General features: G+C 36.9%; 1 protein-coding gene and 2 long non-coding RNA genes across 4 annotated transcripts in view; 1 reads left to right on the top strand and 2 right to left on the bottom strand.

Annotated features, from left to right (window-relative positions):
* The window catches only part of MEOX2 (mesenchyme homeobox 2), a 65,231-nt gene extending 59,609 nt beyond the window's left edge, over window positions 1–5,622 (bottom strand). The window contains exon 1 of one of the 2 annotated variants that reach the window (XM_081800463.1): window positions 3,923–5,622. In XM_081800463.1, coding sequence (XP_081656589.1) covers window positions 3,923–4,436 — 514 coding nt within the window. In that variant the 5' untranslated portion in view covers window positions 4,437–5,622. The remainder of the gene's footprint in view (window positions 1–3,922) is intronic. The other variant, XM_006731043.3, reaches the window with a different exon arrangement.
* Window positions 5,623–6,532: 910 nt separating this feature from the next.
* Window positions 6,533–17,048, top strand: part of LOC145716550 (uncharacterized) — a 38,298-nt gene continuing 27,782 nt past the window's right edge. Inside the window, exons 1-2 of the long non-coding RNA XR_014139319.1 lie at window positions 6,533–6,569; window positions 15,270–15,370. This is a non-coding gene — a long non-coding RNA (uncharacterized LOC145716550). The remainder of the gene's footprint in view (window positions 6,570–15,269; window positions 15,371–17,048) is intronic.
* The window catches only part of LOC145716549 (uncharacterized), a 60,268-nt gene continuing 51,712 nt past the window's right edge, over window positions 8,493–17,048 (bottom strand). The window contains exons 3-4 of the long non-coding RNA XR_014139318.1: window positions 16,077–16,196; window positions 8,493–8,536 (exon numbers count right to left, since the gene is read on the bottom strand). This is a non-coding gene — a long non-coding RNA (uncharacterized LOC145716549). The remainder of the gene's footprint in view (window positions 8,537–16,076; window positions 16,197–17,048) is intronic.

Raw genomic sequence — 17,048 nt, 5'->3', positions numbered from 1 at the left:
ATCTTGAAACTATTTCTATTTTTATTTGCATTCTTCCTTCCATTCATTGCTAACTTTCAACAATAAAGCACCTTAATTCTAAAGGGACTGCTGCTCTTGACTTCTTTGAGTGTAATCATTTGAAAACACTCATGTAGGTCAATGGTACTTAGAATTTTTTTATGTCAGGTCACCATTTAAAAATGTTCACACCTAAAATTAATCTACCACTCCAAGAAAAAGACTTAAATGACATTTTTCTTTTATTCCATAGATTTGAGACATTTAATTTGTTTAGTATTGCTCTATAATTATCAAGATCCAATAGACTCTTTTTTTAAATTCTAAAGCAAATGCTGAAAAGTCATAATCCAGTAACACAGAGATGAATAATAAAGTATTTTTTTCCTTTCAGAAAATGTGATGATTGAAATATCTAGAAAAAATTACAATATAATACCAGAGTTAGGGTGGAGAAGACATTCCTCTGTATTTAAGTTCCAGCTTATTAAGGTAATATTTGCTTGTTATTCTGCATAGCCAAGCATATAGACAGATATAATTTGACAACAAATATTTTATGATATTGTAGCTATAAATATTTGTAATTTTACAAGAATCTAATATTATTCAAAACCTTGTAAAATCCACATTCCCAAACCATTTCCTTCCTTTTTAATATAATTTTGATTTTTTTATAAAATGTATACTTATATTCATTCAACTAATTTGAATAAGAAATATTTACATGTTTATAACTGTATTTTACCTGCATAAAAACTAAAGTTAGATTGACTAATCTGTTTTGGTTATTTTAGCTAAATCTGGACAGTTTATACTATTACTACATTGCTTGAAGAACAATCAAATGTAATTGAAGCCAAGTAATTCACACTATTTATAGACTTTTTTTTCAGAATCACCTGCTTTGTATAGATGGTTTTAAGTGCAGTTGTAAAGTTTTGATTTTTAAGAGTTCCTTTGAAGACATCGCAGATGTTGGCTTTGCTAATAATGCTGGGAAGCATAGCAGGTTCAAAGTTGCAAAAAGGTTTAACACATATAAAAATAACAGTGTGCTTTTCCATTAAACTTGGCTATTTTCAATTGTCAATAAACTATAATGGAAGCCCAAAGTCCGTAAATATTTGTTTCTAGACCCTTAAGCTTCTTGAGTTTGCATATATGTGTGTTTGGGAGGAGAAATACATGTAAAGGCATACTGGAAAATGTTACACATTGTAGCTTTAGCATCACTACGATGGATAAAAATTTGGGTCATTTTTCAGTATTTTCTGTTGCTTAAAATTCTATTTGAATTTCACAGGGCCATGCACACATATACATACACAGACAATCTGGGTATTATATGCAAGGATAAAGAATTTTGGTTCTGACTTTGTCCTGGATTTGTGTACTATATTTACTTTCGATTATAAATACATAGTAATTATAAACTTCCCAACAAAATATAAGTAAACTCTACTAAGCATGATATAACTTTCATCTAATACAATTTTAAACTTTTGAGAGTTCAGAAATTAATCTAATTTTTTGAAATACTGAAATATTAAAATTGTGCAGTAAGCAATTATATGATTTTCTACATTGCTTTAGTTCCCGCTAGATCAGGATGCCCTTATAATACTATGAAAGGAAATAAACATAAGTATGGAAGACCAACTGAAATATCCCAGGAGAAAGATATCTTGAATCTAAATCTATCTAAAGATCTAACATATATTAACTCAAATAGTGAAATTGCCAAATTAAATTTATGAGTACACATATATTTAACTGGAACCCATCATGATATTTCCTTTTAGTTAGTCAAAAAGTTCTTTCAAAATATCCCATCATGAATAGAAAACGCTCATTCTAACTCCCCAGTGATTTTATCCTTGATGATGGCTAATTGTATTTCCCACTCAAGATCTGATTGATTAAGACTTTATGTAGCTGATGCAAATTTTTGTGTTTGTTTTTCCAGTATTCTAATTAGTTTCAACATGTCAATATAAACTTATTTCGTTATATGGTTATTTCCCACCAAAAGAGGATAGCACTATTAGTATTACCAGTTTTCTTAAGAAACTTGTTATCAAAATAATTTAAGGGAAGCAGTTCTTGGATTCCACTTTTTTTGTTTCCCCCTAACCAAAATAATATGTGCCTAAATGAAAATTCAGTTTACCCTAAGAAGCTTAGGTGCATTGATTCAGTTCAGAAGCAAAAGGAACAGTCTATCACAGGTTTTTCACTGCAGAAAGTAAAATGAACAGTAAGAGCCTCTGTTAATTGCAAAAATTGGACTGACCAACCTGAATTGGGATCTGCTTCCAAAAAAGTTACATTGATACCAAATGCTGAACCAGGAAATGAACACTGCATTTAAGTGACTTTTTTTTTAAAGAAATTAAGATGGAAACTTTCTTGCTATGGTTAACCTTTCAACTCTGTCTTAAGAGAGTTTCATGTATTGTTAGTAAAAACCATTAAAAATGAATGATACTGCTGGTAACTTTCTTAGATATAAACTAATTTGTGATGGAGCATTAAAAGTTCACCCCTGACCTTGGAAAGTAAAAGTTAGATTTTAAGTGTGTGATAGAAGAATCCACCTCATACTAACGCTGAAGAACAACTGATACCATCGCTGCAAAGGAACATGAAATATGCGGCTCAATCATTGCCATTTACGGGGGATCTTACCTAAAGCATTGTGAAAAACACTTTCCAATCCTTCACATCAATATCTGTAATTACCTTCTAGGACTGTTAAACCAATTCCACAAAGAAAGAAAAATACGTAAATACTATATTTAAAAAATGACACTTTCCAAAAAGATGGAACGCAGGATACGCTAGAGCTACAGAAAACAAATGCACAACTCCCTTAATTGTAAAGTATCTTTTAACAATTTAATGATGATACAGATTGTTAAGGGCTTTAAGGAGCTGCCCGAAAAACTAGTTTCTCAGGATTGCTACAGTTTACTTGGCTGTCTGGACTTTCAAGCATCTGCGTTTTATAAGGTTCCCTTTTGCGTGGCTACTCAAGTTATCCCCACGTAGATCAGCGCCTCCTGCGCACACCCTCGCATACTAGCCTCAAGCACGTAGAGAACCAGCACTACTCCGGGCTGCTGTTTGTTTCCAAATACTTGCCTCCAATAATACTGAACCGAAGGAGATTTTACTTTCCACTTCTGAAACTCAGATTACCTATTTAGATTAGCACCACACAAATACAACTACTTCTAAAAATCGTTTTTCTTCAAGAGTCTGAACATGTATTTATTTACCATTCTTTGATACATTCCTTAAAATCCTCTGAATTCCTAGATTGTCTTCTTCCCCAAGAAAGGGAAATTTTTACCATTTGGAATAGGGTGCTATTTAAAGAACTCTGAAATCAGAATAAGGAAAAAAAAAAAACAACAACCTAAAACTTTTTTTTTTCTCATACGTTCTGCCAAGTTCCACTGCAAGTTCCAAATATTGTGCAATAATTTGGAAACCCAGTTAACGATGGGAAAAATCGAGCCACTCGGAGTCGGGAACTTGCAAGTGAAAAGTCAAGGAGCAGCACCCGCACGCACGCCCAGCGGACGCTGCATCCCAGGCTGCACTCCCCTCCTCACCGCTCAGATGGAAGGTCACGCTTCGCAATCGATTTCACATACTGTCACTTGCCCTTTTTTCTTAACCCTCTGGTAAACTAGTTTGAACCTCGGAGAGCTTAGCGCTGTTGACTGCAGTGCTGCCCTTGGAGAAACACGTGCCCCCAAATAACAGGACCAAAGCAGCCCCACCGAATTTGCCGGCGGGGAGCCAGAGAGGGCAAGACATATACCTTATCCCTGCTGCCTCACTATAGTGCGAGAATCTTCTCTGTCATCTCCCCGCCCCCTTTCGCCGACAGTGCCCGGTGCGCGCTTACCTGAGCTATCGCTTTTCCTTTTGCCGCCACTTCTCTTCTCCGCCTCCGCGGGTGACAGCGCCTGGCGGCCGTAGTCCCCTGGCGCGCACGCGGCCCCGGTCGGGGTGCTGGAGCCCAAGGTGGAAGAATTGGAACACAGGACCGGCGGGCTGCTCCCCAGCTCCGGGGGCCCTCCCGAATCCGGCTGGAGGCAGAGGCTGTGACGAGCCGCACTCGGGGGGGAGGACATCTGCGGAAGGTGCCAGTTGGTTTGCAGAGCTTGGTGCTGCTGCTGCTGGTGGTGGTGGTGGTGATGATGGTGGTGATGGTGGTGCCCCCTGTGATGCTGGCTGGCAAACATGCCCTCCTCGTTGGGGTATCCCGCGATTATGCAAGACGAGGAAGAAGTGGAGAGCTCGGGGTAGGACATATGGTCAGATCTTCCATGGAGGGCGAGAGAGGACTGGGAAAACGGGTGCAAGCCTTGCGCGGTGGCGTGAGGGCTGCGCAGGCAGCCAAAGAGCGGGTGTTCCATAGCATGCAAGTCTCGGGTTCCAAGCAGAAGACTTCACGATGCTTCCAAACGCTACCACCCTCTGTCACTTTTCACTGGAAATCGTGTGTTTTCCCCCTCCCAAATAGCAGCCGTTTCTGCAGAGCTCGGATAATCCCGGTCCTGAGCCCTAGCGGCCAGTCTCCTTTACATATAAACACTCGGACCTGGAGAAGCTTCCCTTCGAGCTACTCAGATGTCAAGAGTAGGAGAGGTTGAAGCCAAAAGAAGGTGGTCCCAGAGAACTGCTTTCGGGGGGAAACGGCTCTGAGAGGTTATAAACGGAGTGTAATGTGAGCTGGGGGCTGGCTTAGGAGCCCGGAGCTGACCACATGCGAACTCCCTCCAAAACTCCCGCTCAGTCTGCTCCACGCGCTCCCAGTTCCACTTCCTATCTCGGGCTGGACGTACGCAGTGCGTCCACGCCCGCCCACCCGCCCTTGGCAGCAGCCGAGGCTGCAAGCGGCGCGCCTGGCGCCAAACCCGAGCCGGGACGGACAGCGGCTCTCCTCTCCGGGCCGGGTCGGCCAAGGTGCTCCTCCGCGCACGCCAGCCCCAACTCTGCACCCAGTGTCCGACCCGCTCACTTCTCTTAAGAAAGCTGTCTTATCAGTGCCACTTGGGCACTGTCACCTGCAGGAAAGCTAGGGTTACGCCTAGCTCTTGAGGAGCACGAAAGAGGAAGAAGGATTAAGGAAAAAGATCAGCTAGTTTGGCGCGCGCTCAGCCAAGTTTTTCAAACTCAGTATCAACTCGTGCCCTGGGCTAAGTGGCGCATCTAGTTTTTTGCAGCTGTTTGCTCCCTGTGGGCTGTTAATGGGCTTGGACCTGGCATCCGAGGTTTCTGGGAAGTGCCCCGCGGGTAGGAAAGGGCCATTCTCAGCGCCAAAAAGAGACAGACCTGGTGAGGTGGGTGGGAGAAAAGCATGGGGCGGCGATAGTTGCAGATGTCCAGAGACGCGGGCATCCTCACCTGCGGTGTCAGGTGGGGTCTTTCTTCTTTGGCTTTCCGTATATACCTTTCCTGCTTTGCATAATGTCCTTCCTCTTGCTCGCCTGGTCCACGTCAAATTCCTAGCCATTTGTCAACGCAAAACTTTTCGGTCAGGAAAACCCGAAGCGATATCGTCCTGGTCACATGTGATGTGTATATTGCAAGCACATTTCCAGTCTTTCCAAACCTCCAGAACCTCAACCCATGTCCCCTCATCTCCCTCCAGAAATTCACCCTCTCTTCCGCTCAAAAATAAATCAGCTAATGGCACCCCTTTTGCCTCCCCCCTCCCCCACGCCTGCCGCCATGGTTCCATTTACTGGGAAGTATTACACTTCAGTATCCCCCAAAGTTCACTAAACATGGGTACTGCTTCAGATCTCCCTGGTTACACTCTTGCATCATACAAAATGAGTTAGAAAACTTGCCACCAGTGAATCAGTATGAGCGGCGGCTGGGCTTTAATACTGCCACTTGCTTGAGGGGTGACACTGTCTGCTAGGGCAGAGTCGTTTACACAAGGCAAGCAAGCGGCACATAATTAGCTACAGGAACAGTCAAGTCCTGCCTGGGACGTGTCGCATCAGAAGATGGGCGCTCACCTATTCCAGCCCAGGACCCCAAACATGCCACCAGCTGTGTAACCCCGTTATTTTCATTGTCTCACGTGTCCAGAGGATGGGGACCAAGTCTTTGAAGTTGTTAATGGGATTAATGAGGACAGCAAACCGGGCCAGCCATCTGGTTTGAATTAGGAAAAAGTATTGATTAATCTTTGAGAAGTGTTCCCAAGGCAGAACCTTTCCCTCAACCAATCCCTCAGGTTTCAGCCTATCTCCCTTGTTTTTTAAGCCCTACTGCAGAAGAGTGGCCTCTCAATAAACCTTTACATTCGTGTGAAAGTTTGAATTGTTTTCCATTGCTTAGAGGTGGGATGGGGTGGGGGTGATCAGGAATTCTGAGATTTGTAAGCGCTGCTTTCTTTAACGGAAATTGAGCCCTATTTTGAGGGAAATTAGTTTTGCAGACTTCGTTAAAAAAAAAAAGCTAAAACTTTTGTTCACCAGCTGCTCAGCTTTTCAGTCTGGGTCTGAGCTGGAACCTGCTGCAAGCGTTTGACGGTAAGACTTTCTTTGCCGGTATGTTTTGGGAATCTAATATTGTTTTAGACTTCGAAAGGGGGTGTTCTTCAGGTTGCATGTTTCTAAGGGTTTTAAGCACTCCCAGGATGGCGTCCAGGGCTTAGATCTTAAGAATGTTTCTTCCGCCACTCCCCACACCCTTGGCTCTTTAAGGATAAAAAAAAAAAAAAAAAGGAGGGGGTATATTCTTCTAATATAGTCAGAATATTTTTTGAATTTTCATTGTGTTTATGGTTTCAATATGTGTTCTGATATTAAAAGTTGAAGTACAAAGAGCAACACAAAACTTCCCAAACTTGAGTAGCTCCTCTATAGGGATTATGGGTGAATGCATTAAAGGCTTTATCCAAAGAGAAATTTAGGCAACCATCTCCATAAACAGTAACCAGAAATATTTACATAATATAATACTGTCTACTAAAAGCATTGTGGAAAATGTCAGACCAGGCTAATGAAAGATACACTCACTCGATCTACACAGATCAACAGAAAACATCCATAAAGGTCCCCTTTTGGTTTGCATTACAGTGGTTTAGAGGGAGCAAAGCAACTGAGAAATGAATGGATTTGAATTTAACCAGTGTGCTTCAGGTAACTAGCAACTAGCAAACACAAACTTTTCATCTCCAGGAGCTGTCAATTCTCCTTGAACCTGCCCAGTGATTGTGCTGGTTTTTTCTCACTTACTGTGTCAGATGTTAACAACATGTCCAGAAATTTCTCTACAACCTGCCTCAGTCTGCCTCTAGAACTAGAGACTAGAAGACCGGGAAAGAAAAGTCAGAAAAGATTAGAAAAAGAAGGAGTCTCTTTGAAAAACACACAATTAAAACAAAGCTAGCGGAATAGGTCTTTTAATTGAAGACCCAAAATACACAATATCAGTAAAAAGGATGAAGTCTAGATTTCTAATAGAAAGCATAATACAAGAAAAATGTTATTTGAAAAAGTGTGATTCAAAGAAGAAACAAAAATGCTCTTGATGCATTCCAGAATTAAATATTTTATTTTCTCTGATTTTCCAAAAATACATTATTCCATAAAGTTTTTTTTTTCAAAATTTTCATTTCCTAGAATATTTGGAATAAGAAAAAAATACTGAATTTTATTTTCTAGGCCTTAGGAAAAAATTTTTAAATGTCATAACAAGAAAAAGTCCTAACATTTCCTATAACAGCTACTTTGGTGTCCACAACTATATCCCAATATTGAAAGATACCTTTTTACACTTAATGGCTAATTATATTATGAAGCATGGTAAAAATTACAAAATTTATTATAGAATTTTTATAGCTTTCATTTTAAACTATAAATAGTATAGTGTTTATCCTATATTTATAATATACTTGAATTTTCCTGAAGAACATTCTATTATTACCAATATTTCATGCAAGGTTTTGATACCAAGCAGTGCATTATAACAAGAGCTTGAATATATGAATAATGTAAGCTGCCAGTCTTTTCTAGAAAACATAATCAAAATTATTTTAAGCACGTGCTAGGCTCATTAATTTTGGTAAATGTGTACATCTATTATTCCTCTTGCTGAACAAAACAATATTCAATAGTAAAGGCAGAGATTTTTTTAATTAAGATTACTTTACAGACTACAACTTAAATTAAGCAATCTGAAAAATGTCTTTAAATTTTAAGAATCACAATGCTTCTTTTAAGAGTTGCTATTCTTCTGTACATTTGTGACATGAGGTATGATGGGAAAAATATTTAAAATTAAATATGATCTTTAGCTAAAGATATTATAAACTTTGCCTTGCATTTTATCTGCCAGACAAATTTATCTTGGTAGCATATAGTCATGATATATGAATTTAAGTATGGAAAATTAAGCCAAAATTGGAATTTGTCTTTCAAAGTTTTGTTGCACAAAAAAATATTCTTTCTGCTACATTTCTCCAAGAAATAAGTTATGTCCTCAGTTGATTCTTCTGAAATAAAAAATTTTGAAAATATATTAAAATATGCTAAACAGCCAATGGTAATTTATGTGATTTATGATGCACTCCATATTTAAAACTACGGAACTGACTTTCTCCAGGAATTATGCATTGTAATATTTCAAGAGCAATTCTGCTATGGCTAATGCATGTTATTTGGTGATTCTATATACTTTTACTGATTTTTAAAATAAGTTGCTATTTTTATCCAACATTAATTGATGCTTTCACAATAAAATTTGTTGTTTCTACATTACTAAATGAATATTTAAACATTACTTCAAAAAAGTGTAAATACCCAATATACTGTTCTCCTAATTTCTGTCTCTTCCTACATAGTCTTATGATTTCTTTCAGAAATTGGTGATTTTCTTCAAGTATCATATAATAAATAATGTTCAGAAAACTAGCATGAAATATAGATTACGACTGATTAAATTTATAAAATTTAATTAAAAGTTCAAAATATATGCAATCTTTCATTACTCCAATTCCTTAACACATACATTTTACAAAATTCTAATTATCCTTTGGTGTGTATGTAGTGAGTGCTAAAATTAAGAGACATTGACTACCTTCTCAAGTTTCAAAAACTTCTAAATGAACTTCCTTTTGTCCACCTGTTTTAAAACCAGAATTTTCAAGTTTCCTTACAATGAACATGGGAAATAATTACATTCAGTTTCTACATTCTCATTTGCATTCACCTTCTATGTTCTTTTTGTTGATAAATGTATGCATCTCAAATTGCCCCCCTTACGTATCTACCTGTAAGAAGTATAGGCACACTAATGCAAGACAGTTCCATAATAAAATGCTATATATTAAATTATATATTCTATACCATCAAATTCATAAGCATTAAATTTCTATCCACAGTTTAAGGGAAATAAACCATTTATTTCTCCCATGTCATAAAAAGCAACCTTACACTTTTAAGTGGACTGAATTTCGAACAAGTTCATAAATCTCAGAGAAAAAAAATTCAATCGAAACTAAACACAGGAATTATAGGTAAAACCTTAGTCTTCTGTTTTAAATTTTCCAACTTGAAGGGTTTAACATGACTAATGTAATTTTGGCACTATGGTAGGTTATTCTTATGTGTTTTTATTTTTCATGCCTCATCAATTTGTAGCATGTTTTATTCTTAAGGTAGTTCTTTCATTTTGAGCTTGGGTTTATGATTTGAATCACTAAAAAATCTCTGTGTTTTAGCTGTGTTGGTATAGCTCTCCCAAAATATTTAATGTCACATTCTAGTTTTATATGATTGACTCAGCAAAGAAACACCAGCTGCCTTTGATATCAACACTTTTGTTTGTAGGAATAAAGGAAAAATGTGCTTGTGTACCAAACAAAATAGAAAGTTAAGGTGAAACACATGCTCTCTTATAATAAAATATTTTAAGGATTTAATATTAGTACCTCGATAAACTCAGATTTATAAAGGATTTTGAGAATATAGAGTATTTTTATACAAGGAAATGGCCACATGAAAATGGATCAAAACGACAATGAAAATGATTAAATGACAACTATCTGCCTATGTCTCACTTGACTAAGGAATTTAAATGATGATAGAAGCACAAAATAGGCCAAGGGAAAACCAGAAGAAGGTGTTTAGTAGATGAAAAGATAGAGAAATAAGACAAGCTGAAATATATGAAAAACAGTTCTATATTTGATAATACAAATATGTACTTCATAAGCCACATTCACTTATAATAATGGTAAAAAGATCCCAGGTACATGTTTTAGTTCAACTGGAATTTTAAAAAAATAAGTAATCACATAGGTTTATGTTTAAATGGACATACATATTTTTGATAAAAGAAATACTAACAAAATACTGTTCTTCTGAGAAAGTTTCAAGTAATCACATAAGCATAATGTGAAAGTTAGGTAAAGATGGGGTCAATGCCTGGACATGTGCAAGCTACTGAGTGTCTGAAATTCTGAATCACTGCCTTCTTGTCTTACAAATCTGTAATCTGAAACTCATTGTAGTCAATTGTTTTTCTAAATTTTATTTATTTTTAGAGAATGAATCCTGCTAAGTTGGGGTAACAGTATATGGGAAGACAATAAACTGGTTTTCAAAAGCTTTCAGTGGCTGAGAAAAAAGAAAAAAAAAGAAACCTATTGGGCCAACTGCATTTTTGAGCACTTCAAAGTACAAGGGAATCCAACAGAATCAAAAACTAACCAGAACTCAAAAGGAGTATCAGTTCTGAGCCCAAGGGCCCAGCATAAGGCATTTACTCATACCATCAGCTAACAATTGTCACCAACTAAGGAGACGTGTGATCAAAGTGAAGCTTTCTCTATATTAGGTAAGAATGTATAAATACTAGATGCAACTTCTTCAACACAGAGTGACCTCAAAAGATTCTTTCCTCCTACTTGACCTATTCATTTTGCATGATTCTTGCCTAATAATCTGAGAGAGGCAGGAACCACCTTGGTCCAACTCCATGTTTCTAATGACGAACTCTTGAGGGATAAATCATGAATAGGGACACAGAGCTATGACTGAAAAAGTCAAAACAATCTTGGAATACTTTATGATAAAATACAGTAAAACTTACTACTGATCTTGAAAGTAGGCTACTCAGTAATGGGAAATCTGACAGTTCTTTCCTCTAATTTAGAGCATCTGTAGTGATCTGATTATGATTATGTGTGCTGGTCGCAGTGAGGTTAATGTTTCTATGAAGACATATCAAAGTCAATTTAAATAAATTTCACCCATAATCAAATATAGTAACACCTCTACTTATTGAAAACAACTTTAATATTTCCATGATGTAGTAAATACAGAGAAATAAAAATGGCACAATTATGAGTTTTCAGGATAATTGTTACATTTTGTTTCATAACAGTTCTCATCTGTGGACCAGCATTACCTGTCAATAGCTTATGTAATGCCCGGATACCTACAAGTTTTGTTCTTAGTCAAATCTTGTATCCTATACTGTTTAAGTGAAAATATGATTGGATCAGAGTAAAAAGCTGAGTCCCTTTGCATTTTTAAGATCAGATTTTCCAAAGTATGTGACATATCATCATCTGATAGACTTTGCCAAGACAAATGCCCAGGTGGCAACACTTGGAATTGTTCTTTCAGGCCCAAAGATAAACACATAATTAGAAAACTCTGTAAAAATCTCCACTGTTTTATGTGTGGTGACAAAGCTGAATATCTTTTTTTTTTTATTTTTTTATTATTTTTTTTTTAAAGATTTTATTTATTTATTTGACAGAGAGAGACACAGCGAGAGAGGGAACACAAGCAGGGGGAGTGGGAGAGGGAGAAGCAGGTTCCCCGCAGAGCAGGGAGCCCGATGCGGGACTCGATCCCAGGACCCCGGGATATGACCTGAGCCAAAGGCAGTCGCTTAACCAACTGAGCCACCCAGGCGCCCTGAATATCTTTTTAAAAGACATAAAGAAGCACACAAAAGCTAGTAAATGTTACACTCTGTATATCTGAGGTTGTTGAATTAGCTGTTGGTGTTCCTCTTTCTATAATAATGTTAAAGACTCGCCAATTCATGTGTAGTTCTTTATGTAGACTCATTTTAAAAAAAAATAGTTAGCAGATGCCATTATCTTCTGGCATTTGTGACCAAACGTAATATAGACATGGTTAAAACAAAAAAAAAGTGGGTAATCCTTGCACTGTACAGGCAATTTCAGTGATCAAAAATTGCTAAATCCTACTTCAGATTAAAAGGCTCATGTCAGTCCCTCTCTAAACAGCATCTGACAAATTGGTTGTTTAAGTTAGAAGAACCCACCCCCAACAAGCACCTCCCTCTCTACCCCTCCCCAATATGCAATCAATCATCAAGTAGAGTAGTCCCAATTCTACTTGAATATTCATTAACTCCATCCTTCTCTACATCACCAATGCCATTACTTTAATTGGGGCTCTCGCCCCTGTTGCTTGGATTACACAGGACTCCCAATGGTACTCTACTCGCCCTGTGCACTGCTCTATCTCCAGAGGCAGGAGGAAGGGCTGCTTTGAACCTTAGTTCTGTCACTTTCTAACTCTGCGAGTGCATTCATTTATTTACTAATGCAAAAGAATATTATAATGAACAAATATGACAAGGTTGTGAGTGTACCTAACAAGATGCCTAACAAAAAGTGGAATAAATTTAAAATGCATCTACAGCTGCAGTGTTGAATACATCATCATGTGGCTGTTGAGCATCTGAAATGTAACTCATCCAAATTAAGATGTGCTTTAAGATTAAAAGACTTCACGTGAGATTAATTCACATGATTTCAAAGACTTCATGTGAAATTAATAACTGTTTGCAATTAAAATAATTGTTGGATACACTGGACTAAAAGTATGTTGCTGAAGTTAATTTTCTTTCTACTTTTTAAATGTAGCTACTAGAACATTTAAAATTACATATGTAAAAAAAAATAAAATTACATATGTGACTTGCATTGTATTTCTCTTGAATAGCACTGATCTAGAGGATGCTAAATTTTTCTCTCATCCCCCACCTCCTTGCAAATAGGTACCAAATTACATATCTATCTGTCAAAATGATGTAGGATCTGAAATATCTCTGTAAATTGATCCTCCTGACCCCCTGATTAGGAGTTTCACAATGTGGTACCACACATGGAAACCTCCCAAACAAAATCTCAAGGAAACACAGGAAATTCCTGGAGTGGCAAAACATCCTATTTGAAGACATTCAGCTATTCCTTTGTGCATCAGGAGCATCATTATTAACTAACTGTTGATAAGCTTGGAAGAGTTCATTTAGCAATAGTCTTTGCAAAAAAAAGAAGAGCCATGTGTATTATCCATGATGGACTAGATGATGCAGTCACAATGGGTTAAGCTCTATATCTTAAACCTTAACAAAAGTTTATTTCTTATTCCTACAAATTCTGATACAAGATGGTTGGCTCTCCACTTAGCAAGTGATTTTGTGAATTAGTCACCTCAACATGTTTCTCCAAAATACCACAGCAGGGGAAAAGAGATGTGGAGGGTTATATACGTGGTCTTACATACTTTGATGCAGAGATAATACATGTGAATAGCTTGTAGGCCAGAACCAAGCCTGATAGACCTGTAAGGGGACTGGGAAATATTCTAAAGCATATGGCTCTTTTGTGAGCAGTAAATGTTTCAGCCACATCAGGAGTTAGCAAACTTCAATTTGCTCCTAAGAGGCCTAATTCACACCACTAAACAATATATTCCTGGAGTCTTCTTGGCATATTATGTTGGTGCTTTCCAACAAAGTGTCTGGCACAGAGTAAACACTCAATAATTCTACTCACCAGAGCACTTAGATCTGTAAGTTTCACTTTATCATTAGGCTTTAGTACCCATGAAGTTGCTATCAGAAAAGTATATCTGCAATATAACTGCAAAGAAAATTTAACTGATAAATGCTCAACCCAGCTTCAGTTTTGTTTTTTGTATATTTTGCTCTGATTTTTGCCCTAGAGCAGAGATCTATTACTAATTTTCATTGGAATTAGAACATTCATGTCCATATGTAATGACAACGGTTCAAATTCTTTGGGGCAATTTGCCTTCAAATGTCTACAGTCATAATGTGACACAAATCTCTGTGTAAATGAGATTCATTCACTGTCAGATATTGTTATTTTCAATCAATACTGTCCATTCTGTAATGGTTCACAGAATAGGCTCTGAAGATGATACCCTGGGTTGTGTTTTGTTTTTGTCACGTAATAGCACTTTGATCATGGCAAGATTAACTTTTTTGTACCTAGGTTTCCTCATCTCTAAATAAAGATATTTATTTCTATAGTTTCACACTGACAAATGATATAATCCAGCAAATCAACCTAAGTCTATTAAGTATGTCTACAAATGACAGATATTATTATGATAATTTTCATTATCATCTGTCTTGAGGATCTTGTACTGTCTAAAAAGGAGTCCCTGTAAGAAAATTTGGGAGTATTTACTTATATCTAGCCATTCATTCCACTTTTCCCCCAATTAACACTTTAATAATATCTCATGACATCTTATCCTAGAACAAAATTCCATAAATGTTTGTTGAATGAGTAAAAACCGTGCTAATGATAACTGCACCTTAATTATCTCAACATTTTGTAAATAATGGTCATACATTCAGGCTGTACACTTTTCACCTGATTCTTCTATTTCCTTCAAAATATGATTAAAACTCATACTGGGATGAGTGACAGAAACTCTTCATTATGGCCAAAAGGACTATTAAGAAATAAGAAAGAAGCTAATGACACTGCTTAATTATAGTACCTTGAAGTAAATTTATTTGGCATCTTTTATTTTAGGCTTTATTGGATCTAACATTTGTTTCAGAGGTAATGAACACTTCTTTAATAAGAAATTTTTAGTGGTATAGTAACAACTGAATTAATCCTACTCTCAATTCTGTTGAAATATGTAATTTTCTCAACTCCAAACAGTAAGACATAATAACAATGAAACAATATCCCTGAAACAAGTAACACCTAGAACTTAAAATTTAATATCTATGTACTTAACTTATGCTTGATTCAAATATTTGGTATATATAAACTATGCTAAAAGTTAATTGTTACATGGGTAATGTCCAGATACTGCTTTATCATCTATACCTGAATAATCTGATATAGCTTAGGAAACATATATGAACGCTATCTCTTATTATGCTGATTGAATTCCATTTTATTTTAGGGGCACCTGGGTGGCTCAGCCGGTAAAGTGTCTGCCTTCGGCTCAGGTCATGATCCCAGCGTCCTGGGATCGAGCCCCATATCGGGCTCCATGCTCAGCAGGTAACCTGCTTCTCCCTCTCCCTCTGCCTGCCTGTCTGCCTACTTGTGATCTCTCTCTCTCTCTCTGTCAAGTAAATAAATTAAATCTTAAAAAAAAAATAAAATCCATTTTATTTTAGAACTGAATCTCTTCCTAGTTCTTGAAAGGTTTTGTGGTGATTTATAGTAAAACCTGATATAACAAGATAATTTCACATAAAGATATGAAAACTTTCTGGAGCAGTAAATCTTAATTACCAGATAAATTCTTTTTTTTTTTTTTTTTTTAAGATTTTATCTATTTGTCAGAGAGAGACACAGCGAGAGAGGGAACACAAGCAGGGGGAGTGGGAGAGAGAGAAGCAGGCTTCCCGCCGAGCAGGGAGCCCAATGTGGGGCTCGATCCCAGGACCCCGGGATCATGACCTGAGCCGAAGGCAGACGCCCAACGACTGAGCCACGCAGGCGCCCCAGATAAATTCTCTTTTTAAAAAAGGACTCATTACAAAAATACAGCTCTATAAAGTGACCAGTGAGAAGCACAACAGTTATGACATATACAGGTAAAGGGGACCTGGTACCCCCTGCCTAGTGTTTTCTCTTCTCACCTACCACTGTGTGTGTGGCACCTACAAAGAAACAAAGGGTTCTAGGGAGACAACCTGAAAAACCACTCATCTTTAATACATACAATCAGTCTGATAAAATGGCCCCTGAAATACCATACCTGTGTTTCCTTGGTCCATTAATTCATTTGAGAGGCATATTCCAGGGGCAAATATTTGAGCCACATTACTTTCTTTTATTTCAGTCTTCAAGTGTCTAGTTTTCAATTTCTTCAGATTTTCTAATTTTTTAAAAAACATGTAAGGTTAGATTGCCAAAAACTATAATTGCAGAAATATTTTTAGTGGATAATATTTTAATATTATAATCCCGTATTTATCAAGAATCCAAATTAGAAAAAAAAAAAGCTGTGAGAAACATCTCCATAAGGTCTGAACAGCACAATGCTATTTAATAGAATCTAAAAAGGATCTTGTTGTGATGAGTACTGGGTGTTACATGTAAGTGATGAATCACTAAATTCTACTCCTGAAACCAGTACTACACTATATGTTAACTAACTAGAATTTAAATAAAAACTTGAAACAAACAAATAAAATTAAAAGGATCTAACCCCTAGAGAATTCAGTGCTAGAAAAACAGATTATCAAATGGGAAAAGGAGAAAGGACACACACTGCTAAATTATCAAGGAAGAAATATATATGATCAAGAAACATAAAATACTACATGTTTACTTATAATGAAAATACACGTTAAAAAAGATAGCATTTTCTACCTACCAAAATGACAAAGTTTAAAAAACAAATTGGTTATGGTGACAAGAATTTAGAGAAATAATACATCTCATACACTACTGGTAAGAGTATAATTTTTTTTTACTTTTTTTTATTATGTTAATCACCATACATTACATCATTAGTTTTTGATGTAGTGTTCCATGATTGTTTGCATATAACACCCAGTGCTCCATTCAATACGTGCCCTCTTTAATACCCATCACCAGGCTAACCCATCCCCCCCAACCCCCTCCCCTCTAGAACCCTCAGTTTGTTTCTCAGAGTCCATAGTCTCTCATGGTTGGTCTCCCCCTCCGATTTCTCCCCCTTGAATTTTTTCCCTTCCTACTTTTT

Source organism: Leptonychotes weddellii, chromosome 12 (genome assembly GCF_054177405.1).
Source record: "Leptonychotes weddellii isolate Sample4059 chromosome 12, ASM5417740v2, whole genome shotgun sequence".
Taxonomy (NCBI): domain Eukaryota; kingdom Metazoa; phylum Chordata; class Mammalia; order Carnivora; family Phocidae; genus Leptonychotes; species Leptonychotes weddellii.
This window is presented reverse-complemented; position numbering and strand designations above follow the sequence as displayed.